The sequence below is a fragment of the Polypterus senegalus genome, unplaced genomic scaffold (assembly GCF_016835505.1).
Source record: "Polypterus senegalus isolate Bchr_013 unplaced genomic scaffold, ASM1683550v1 scaffold_8921, whole genome shotgun sequence".
NCBI lineage: Eukaryota > Metazoa > Chordata > Cladistia > Polypteriformes > Polypteridae > Polypterus > Polypterus senegalus.
The window spans coordinates 1-10,762 of NW_024381503.1; the positions used below are offsets into that span (position 1 = coordinate 1).

Consider the following 10,762-nt stretch of genomic DNA (forward strand, 5'->3'; position numbering starts at 1 on the left):
TTTTAATGTGAATTTTTGCTTCAGCTTTGTAAGTAACACTAAATCTTGTGCACTCTGGAGAGTTGTAGCATTATCACTTCGAATTTAGTCACTTAGAAAATGGCTGGGTGCTCAGAGAAATATCTGTAGACAAAATGCTCAAGTTACTTTTATTTAATTTAGGTTATTAATTTACTAAAGCATAATATTTTCAACACTTTAAAAAATGTACATGTGCTTCGAATAAATTAGATGTAGTACTTCTAATAAAACTGGAATACCCAAAAAGAGTAGTTAAAAATAAAAATAAAATAATTTTAAAAAACATTTCATAATATTCAGCTTGTTTTTGAAAAGCTTAGAGATCTTATAAAACTCTCAGCTATGTACAAACTAAATAAACTTTGAAGTAGTTTTTAACATACCACCCCTCATGGAATGTTATTTCAGCTACTCAAAAACAAAACTGAAATTCATTTTTCACCAAGATATTATCCGGCTTGTATTGCAAACATGCATACTTTTGTCTTTTAGTGATAGGTGGATATTGATCAGAACGAGAGCATGTAATGAAATGACAGAAACCAAAAGACATTACATTCATAAAATTAGTTATATGAACGTTTTTAATCAGGTTGTTTAGTACAGATGTTACAACACTGGAGGAGTAGTGGCACAGCTAGCTTTCTTGCCTCACTGCTAGGTGCTAACGTTTGATTTTTTCTAGTTTGTTGGGTTTTATATGAAGTTTGAATGTCTTTATGGTTACATATGATTGAGTGTAACTCTGAAAGACTGCCCCATTGTAAATACAGAAAATTTGTCATTAATCACTCTCCATTAATAAAATTAATTTATTCCCATCAGTGCTTGTAACAGATTATAGTATTTACATTCCAATTTCAAACTGTGCATACAGCTTCTAAGGCATTTAAAACAGTTAGTATATCTTAAAATGTTTAAAGGTAATTTCATCACAAAGATATTTCTTTTGATAACACTATATATTTTAAATAAAACTAAATCCAATATCAAAACTAAACAAGAATCTTTCTTTAAAAATTATACTGATCCATGTTAATTACATGTTTTTTCTAGAGAAAAATCATTTATTAACTGATTTTCTAAACCCACTGACCTCATTAACAATTTTGCATGGCATTGGGGGGTTGGGGAAACTCCCCTTTCAAAACCTGAACATGTGACTGTATATTACAATGGAGTACCATGTGGGAGACTGGTTAAGTTTAAACTGATGCTGTCGGTTCAGGGGCATTTCTAAGATTTAAGACTATCAGGTTTTAGCCCACTCTGTGATATTGGGACACGGTCTTCCATGTATATACAATCATACAGGAGATCCTTTTGGACTCAGCTCATGTATATACAATTGTGTCATTGATCAGTGGCTATATTGTATATGATGGACAAAGATAGAGGGCTACTGCTATTGATAATGTATATAATCAAAAAGATCAGGGCTAGGCAAAACACACCATGTGCTTCCGATTCTAAAGTCCCTATCCTAATCCTGTTGAAGTCGCGGGCTTGTCTTGGATCAAAGGATACAACTTCCACTTATGCTTTTCTCTCCAACACTGGAGCTTTATTGCATACTTGAGCTCAGCATCTTGCTTGTGGTTTGCTGAACTTTCTCATTGTACTTCAGAACTCACTATACGGCAAATGTGATCACATCTCTTTTCCATTGCAAAGCGAATCCATTCACCCTATTGGTTAGTGGTCCTGTTTGGCCTGTTGATCACTTCTGCTCTATTAGCTTTGCACAAAGCACAGTCTTAAAGCAAAGACACGTATGTTAGCATAATATTAATACATTTTGAAAATGGAAATTTATTGACATAGAACTTAGGTCAGTAATTTTAGTTTTTTTTTTATAACATCACCAAATTTCAGTTAAATCAGTCAAAGCATTTTTAAGATTTTGGGCTATTTTGTTTTTCTACAGTTTTAACCCTAAATATTGATATATCAAAATCCCTTTCTTAGCTGATACCTACTGCTCTAGATGCTAGCATCCTACCAAATATAGCTTTCTAACTAAATAGAAAATAATGTTTTAGTTGATAAGTAGTAATGAGTAAACCCCGCACAATGCAGCAATAGCATGGAAATGTTCGAGAACTTTGCTAAACTCTGCAAAATGCATTGAAGTAAATGGGGAAGGAGGAACTAAACTAGCTTTGCATGGATTATAATGGTGCAGTGGTCTTTTAAGTGTCCATGAGCACTAGGGAAGTGTCTGCTAACTATGCTGGACGAATTATTGTGGCTAAAAATATAATCTGAGCTGAGAGGCAGCACTGCTAACTGGTACCACTGTGCTTAAAACAACTAAAGACGAAGTGGGAAAGAATACCACAAACAAAATACAGATACAGAAAATAGAGATACTTATACTTGTTTTCTGAATGTTATTAATGATCAAGATGGTGTTGGAAAAAGGGATGTTTAATGGAGGATACCTTTGACGGCAATGCTTTGTTACCTTTGATAATATGCAGCAAGGGAGATTACCTTATTTTAACCCAAGGTCACATGAAGCAAAGCTGGAAAGAACAGAGGTGAGAATGACATGATGGATATGTGGAGTGCTGCACAGTGTGAGAAAATGATAAAAGACTTGCAGTGGAGAAGATAGGTGTTGTGTTGAGGGGGAACAGACTAAGGTGGTTTAGGTATGTAGAGCAAATTGTTGTGGATGACTGGCTGAGAAAGTGCATCAAGATGGAAGACACAAATAAAGGCTGAAGAAGATGTGGTTTGATGCACTCAGATTACAGTATATGAAAATAAATGGGTCTCACTGTGAATCATGTCCAAAACAACAAAAAAGGAAGAAAAAGCAGGGAACATTATTAGGGTGCCTCTCTCTTCGCTACAGGACATATTTTACAAACGCAGTGTCCTCAAGACCTGCAGCATTGTGAAGGACCCCTTACACCCCTCACATTGATTTTTCACACTTCTGCCATCCAAGAGAAGATACTGCAGCAACAGAGCCAGATCTGCCAGGGTGCAGGATAGTTTTTACCCCCAAACTGTCAGACTCCTTAACACCAGGCTGCCCCGGGGATCTTCCACACTGCCTCAAACATCTCTTAAAACAGAACTTTTATACATGAAAAACCACTGTCCTGCAAAGATGAGTGTGCATGTAGAAAAGAACTGAAAAATCTCATACTGACCTTTAAGGATTTTGTCACTCTTTATCCTTCTGCTGTGAAACATTCTGACCTGTCATTGTTTACACGTCTTAAACAACTATTTTCATACACTGATAATTTCTGTATTATCTATATCTATTACTTATTATTTATTTATTATATTACATATCTATTGACTAAATTTATTTATCTAGATTGCCACTACCATACATTGCATCAATGTTCATATATACACATCAATATTGTTGCTACAGTACTTCTTTGTCTTGTCTTTGCACAATGACTTGTCTTGTTTGTGTTTTAATTTTTAAAATTTAAATTTAAACTTTAATTCTATTTTTAATATTTTATTTGCATTTCATGTTGTTACACTGTGGACCCTGAGCTGAATTTCATCTATCTGTATACTTGTATATGGTTGAGATGACAATAAAGTTAGCTTTGACTTTTAAAACAGGACAACTAGCTATCCTGGGTAAATCAGAAAATTGCTGTTCAACCCATGTGATGATGGTGATAAACTTTTGGACCTGATAAATAAACAATGTTTTAAATAAACAAAACTCCACATCAACACTATTAAATACAAAAGTTTAAATGCTTTTAAACTTTTCAATACTTATTTATATACAGAGAACTGTACTATTACCTTTATTTTACACAACTCATGACAACCAACACATGAAGCTGCTCTTTTCTGACATTTGGTCAGTTAGGTGTGTACTGAAAATACTAACTTTAAAATATATATACTTTTCTTTCCGTCAGGGGCTAGTTTCTTCCTTTGGCTACATGCTACCAGGACAGGCTCCGGCTCCCCTGAATCTTTTAATGGAATATACAAGATGGGAAAACTGATGTACAGAAATACTTGTAAAGAAGAAAAAAATATGTTTTACACTTACGTAGCATAGCCATAGACTGTGTTTCCCAAAGGTTCAAGTGGCCTTATCTCGGAAGGATTAAATTCCTGGTTATACCTTTATAAGACAAAAGTGTACATATAACTAAATTCATTAATTTAACAAACAAGTGAATAAACAAAATAACTCAGATCTAGCTAAATTTCTAACATGAAAAAACATTTATGTGGCCTCTCAAAGATTACCAATAAATATCAAAATATTCACATTTTAAAAATGCAAAAATGTTTACAAATATATATATTCTTGAGGAACACCTGGATGGCAAAAGACTGCTGGTTCAGAAATGGCACCAAAGTACTCTAGGACAGGAGACCTTGCTTTGAGGCCTCCAACTGACTGAAACAGTACATCTCCGTGTAGAGATATTGACATACAACAACTGCTAACAAAAGCCGAAGGTGCTTGTGCTTCCAGTTGAAATATGGACAAGGATATTAGTAGAAAATAGAGGCTATAATAAATTGTCAGGAGTCAGAGGCAGCTTCTCCAACCTGCTATAAAGCTTTGTGCTCAGTCACAGAATATGACACCTGTGATAATTTTGCCCATTTAACGGGGACAATTAGTCTAAGAGCTACTGAAGCTCTAAGCCTCTAAATGTGTGGTCTGCAAGTATCAGTCTAGTGGTCTGCTAGGTGACAATCACAGTATCTAAGCAAAGAGAAGTTCTAATTCCTCAAATACCTTTAGTCAGCTGTGTACTTGCAAAATCTTAAAATATAAACATGTGTTCTGGCCAGTTATATCAGACCTTCAATAATCAACTTGTTATTACATGACCACTCAGGAAAATGTCTCATCAAGGATTGACTCGAGTAGATCTAATATACATGAGGTGGAGCACAAATATGCGTCATATCCTTGTATCACAAAAAGAGTTGGGAAGAAAAGGAAACCTCTATTGTCAAATCAGGAACAAGGCATCCTGAAGAATCAAATTGGGGAAAATTTAAAGAAAACAAATGTGAAACGTTGTGCAATTCATATTTACAGAAGTTTCCACAGAGAACCAAAATAAACAGAATGTTTAAATAATAATTCAAATAATTTTCTAAATTTGGTGATATCTTGACTATACAACCAAAGAAAAAAAAAAAATCACCATTTTCTACATGTGTCCAGTAACACAACATTAACTGATGTGTGGGTTTCTTGCATTATTTTCATTATGCGTTGAACACTAATGCAGTTTTCTCGTCTATATGGCTGAGGAGCATCAATGGGAACCAAATAATTTCTGCCTGAACATTCATATCCATGGCCAGCATAGTAAAATAAAGCTGCAAGGAAACAAAAACATTTTAACATATAGTGCAAAATCAAACAATACTTGGAGCATGCACAATTCATAAAAAGTGGACTATTGCATAGGTAATTATTTTATAAAACCAAATACAATATTCATATTATTTCCTAATCATAAGTAATTTAATAAATAGAGGTGCTTGTAATACACTAATAAGATTCATGTTATTTTAACTAAATATGTACCTGACAGGTACAATCTCTCCAAGGTGTAGAGTTCTACCAGTAGACAAAGCCTACAACAACTCTCATGAGGAGAGCTCCTACTACAAGGTTCACTCTCAAGGGTTAGAGAAAGACATATCAATTACATCAATCAACAGGCTTCAGACCCAAAGCTGCTCATAGAGTCCAATCCAACTATACCTAACCACTGATTGTCAAGGTCTTGGAGGAGCTGTGACTCTGCACCCACTGGAGAAATTCAGCTGCAGTATTACAAAGAATGAACTGAGAACATTTTAGGACAGCATTACTACATGAAAAATTCAACAAACAGCACATCTTCCATGTTCAAAAAATTGTGTTAAGAGCATTGCTAATTATCATTAATGGAAATTTCATACTTCTGGCCAAGGTAGTTTTGTCTTATTTAAAAATTATGAAATTAAGATTTGAGTATTCAAATTAAAAATATGTATATATTTTAATATATTCAAAAACAGCTTAAATATTCTTGGTTATGTATATACATTTGTACTGTATGTGCTCTTTTTAAATGACTCAATATTTTATGTGAAATTAAGTGTGAAATTTTTATGATTTGTGCACAGTTACTTTAAATAGGTATGTAAAAATTGCAGCCTTCAAACAAATGTAACACTTAAAAATACAAGAGTTACCGGTCTGTGCAAAGTGAAACTATCAAGACAAAACTACATGTAAAGTGCAAACACAAAGAATCCAGACAAAATTGTGATTACTCAATCACATTAAATACAATAAATAAATACAAAAAACCCAGCAACAGATTAGGTGTGCAGAGGCCTACCCGACTTGATACTTACAGCTGGTGAGGGCCATTACGCATTGAGGGCAGGGCAAGTTGCTACTGAATAACATTGTGGACTAAAGTAACAGTAGAACCTAATAATAACTACAGTACAGGTGACATTAATATTTATTTTTCAGTATGTCTTTGTTTTAGGGCATGTGTGACAAGCCAGCAGACACCTACTTACAGATTTCATGTTAACACAATGCTGGCTGAGGTAGCTAAATGAGCATTTCTGACTTTGAAAAAGGCTTATAATAACAAAGAAAACCAAAAATAGAAAAACATAAACATAATGTTCAAAATGTTTGATGAACAAGTGTAAGTACAATTGTCTCATATCTGACCTACCATCAAAGAAATCTGTAAAACTCATCAATCATATATGAGTAACTGTAGACAATTATTTAAAATTTTCTTTTAAATGTAAGCATGGCTTGTTCCCCTATTCCTTTATAAAACCTAACTATGTGTGTAAAATCACATGTCTATTATGCTCTAGTCACAAGCAGAAATTTGGAAAAGCAGAAGGTACTAACCTACAGTAAAGGAAAGAAAAAGAAATTTAATTATTACTAGCCATTTCTGCTACCTGGTGATTTATCTTAAAACGACAGTCATGTAACACTTGATGAACAGCAATATCAAAGGTCAATTCACTTCAACAAATACATATATAATTTTAATATTACATACCATATATTTATATAAATATATGTAATGGATCAAAATAATTATTTCTTATAAGCAAGAGAGACCAAACAACAGCTTTAAAGTATTACATTCACATTTTCAACCTATTTTTTGAATTGGTAAAATAGACTTGTGAACATCTGGCCAGTTTTCAGTTTTGGCCATTTATGTATGCTTGTTTTTTACTGAAGCTTTTGGAAAATATTGGCTTTTGAGTTTAAATTATGACTGAAAACTCATTACACTTTTGTCCCGAATAATGGCAAAGCAGTTTATATTGTGTATCAAAAATTGCAAGAATTATGTGTTTAGCCATAATGGCAATTGGCGTCATTTATTTTTAATGAATTTCCACTTGAGTCCAAAACAGCACCTTGGAATGGATACATCAATACCAATTATAGTCAGCTTTGTTGCATTCCTGCCAACAACATACACTATTCGATGTGTTTATTTTTTTATCGTGTGAAGACTTGGATTTTGTTTTTTTTGTTGTCATTGTCTTAATATAATCGTAATTTTCCATTTTATTATTGAGAATCCTTTATAAAACAAACTCTATAATGTTTATTAATTTATGCTCCTATAGATGCATTTTTCACTATTTTCAAAAAATGTTTTAAATTATCCATTAACTGAAAGATTGTGGGACAAAGTGGGCATTGGCCATTCTGTTAGGCTTTCTTGGAACACCAGGCCTGTTAAGAAAGCAGACTTAAAAGGGATGCAGGCATCCAGCTGCACAAAACCCCCACTTGCATTCCAAACAATGAGACTGAATTCCCGCTTGTATCAGGGTCTGCCTGAAATTCATTTGATAACAAAGTTGTAAATCAGAGGTGACCTGACATCTCTCCAGAGGCCGCTCTGCAGAATTCTTGAGAGCCAGAAGACACAAAATGAGCTCAAGTAAGGACAAAGACCTGTAATTTAGTGGTTGACAACTAAGGTAAACAGAAGGACTCCATTGATTAGAAGACACTGATTTTATACCTGGAATTGACATTAATCTGATCAAAAGCAGGTTCAAGCTTGCTTTGAAAGTACATGTACCTCATCTCTCAAAGAGTGAGCAGAAGCAAAGAATGTCAGAGAATGGGGAGAAGCAAAGAGAAGCCTGAAGAATTGTAAATTGAACACACTCATTGACATTCTGGAACTCTTCCCCCGGGCACTCTGTGCATATTCTCCAAAATTACTTACTAAAGTCTTCTCTCAGTACTAACAGCTATAAGCAACTCTTCCTTGAGATCCAAATTCAACAAACTCTTATCTTTGTGGACCAGAAGCTGAGATTCAGTCTGTCAAGTCAAAGCTGTGTGCCAGTAGTCTAAGGGGGCTAAGAAGCCATGACTTCAAAAAGGGAACGTCAGCTTCTAAACTTTTGGGCCAGAATGAGTAATGCCTAATGAGTAATGCCTTTTCCCTATGAAGTGTCAACGACAACAAAAAGGGAAGCTGAAGAAGCTGCAGCACAGCCTTGGGCAAGGACAAAGAATACACTCTAACACAAAAAAGAATCTTCCACTTGAACCCAGATCAACAACAAGGCAACAACTCCACATACCAGTTGCCTATTGAACTATTTTTCCACGCTAAGATAAAATGGAACTCTAAATACCAGTAAACAGACAGCCTAGATGTTATATGTTTGTCTGTCCGCATCCAGTTTTTACATGTCAACATGTATATGCACTCATCATATTTCTATAATCCTTGTGTTTAATCAATTAATTGTATTACTCTGTTTCTTAAGACACTTGCCGTAGTTCCTTGCTATAAGTCTAAAGGTCGAGATCTGCCTCCTACAACAGAGAAAGGTAAGGTAAATAAAGTAAAAGCCTTGTAGAATTAATTGATTAAGCACTGGTATTGCCAAAGTCAAAACTGAAAATTAATTTACAAGTTAAAATTTCTTTTGAAATCCCACACTTTATTACAAACGTCCTCCAGTGTGTCGTTTTTTTAATCATTAATCATACAAAATCGTACAAGATGGTAATGAGAAACAGTCTAAATAAAAACAAGATTAAATCTCACTACAGTTTTAACGCATATAAGGTTTTGTACATAAGATTAGAATCAGTGCTATATTAAGATGACTGAGAAGAGAATTTATTAGAAAAGATGCAGAACTGTAAATACTCCATAATGAAACAAAATACATGTAGCTATGACATAAATCTCTCTTTTTAGTGCTTCCACGAGCCATATAAGGCTCACATCATGTTGGATATTTAAATAACCCATTTGATGGATGCAGATTTTGGTCTACTCTTGCTTCTCAACTAACAAGTAACTATGGACAATTAATGTAAAATAGTGTGAGGCTGTTATGATAAATATAAAGAAACACGGAAAGTATAAATAAAAAGACTTTCAAATTTTTCACCAGCAGCCAGAAGTAGAGAACACATAACAAGTTATTTAAATGACCAAAGTAAATGCAAGAATGTATGAACTAAAATGAAAAATGTATTTTATTATAGAAAATGACCAGAATGATTAAGGAAAATCTTCTGAATTTTAAATGCCTGTCAGTATAAGTATCAATGCTTTAATAACCTTGATAGTGTAATCTTTAAATATAAAACAGAAAAAAGATTTTAAAAATAAGCTGCCACTAGAGCTCTTATTCCTTCAGTACACAGCTCCTAAATATACCAATATGGTTTAAAGAGATAATATGGACAAAAATATAGAAAATTAAAAAACATGAAACTAATGGCTGGTGGTCACTTCATTCAATTTAAAAAGTCTTTCTAGATATGATCATATGTCCTTTGTATTTTTTGACTCTAGGTTAGTGCTGTGTAAGACCCCACCCTTACAAATTAATATCACCACTCTTCTACAATAGTTAAGCATTCTGTACAATGTGTTGGCATAATATAAATACATTGCCACTGGGTGGCAGTATATCAAATCTTCATTTCCTTTTGCCAATAAAATGAACATTTCATCATTTTGGTTACTCAAAAAATATAAATGCATTATTCAATAATTAAAATTTTTCCCTAAGAATTTGTAATCTAACAAGAAAACAATTAGTGTTCCTTGAAACTTACCATATACGCCTTTGCTTAGCAGTTGCTGATATTGTAAAATAGCAGCTGTCATTTCTTGTTTGGTGAGGTCAAGCAGTGAAACAACAGGAAATTGAGCTCCTGGAGCAAATGAGCCAGCTCATGGACGTCCATCACTGGAGCAATGAGGTTTGGATGATGGGGAGTAGTTCAGATTCCCAATCAGCAGTGCCACTTTGTCTGTTGCTAAAATAAAATGCTATATTTCATATGTATGCAATTATACAATACAATTGACAAATTTAACTGGAATTTGCCATTTTTCCTTTTTAGATAGGCAGAATGACACTACTCAGATAAAATAAACAGTAAATTTCACAAACATACAAACAACAAGGAGGATATCTTCAAAACCTAAGTAATTACTCCAGACAGCCATGAGAAATAAAACAATCTGAGATCAGGCAGCACACAAAGTTAATTATAAATGAGCATAGTCATTTAAAGTGAGTAACAAAGGAATTCCATTGTGTAAACTATTAAGAAAATTGTATTCAAATTTGATAAAATGGTAATATATATTTTCAAATAGAGAAATTACACATTTCTGTACCCAAGAGCTCCCACACACAAACACAAAAAATTGGGGTT

The 10,762-nt window shown here is 33.8% G+C and overlaps 1 protein-coding gene across 1 annotated transcript; it reads right to left on the minus strand.

Annotated features, from left to right (window-relative positions):
* Positions 1-4,072: 4,072 nt before the first annotated feature.
* LOC120520625 (mucosa-associated lymphoid tissue lymphoma translocation protein 1-like) lies at positions 4,073-10,229 on the minus strand (the record flags this gene model as incomplete). The annotated part of the gene is made up of 3 exons (XM_039742854.1): positions 10,154-10,229; positions 5,196-5,373; positions 4,073-4,147 (listed from the first exon to the last, which is right to left on the minus strand). Coding segments are annotated over exons 1-3 (305 nt in total), but the record flags the coding sequence as incomplete, so codon positions are not given.
* Between the last annotated feature and the right edge of the window lie 533 nt (positions 10,230-10,762).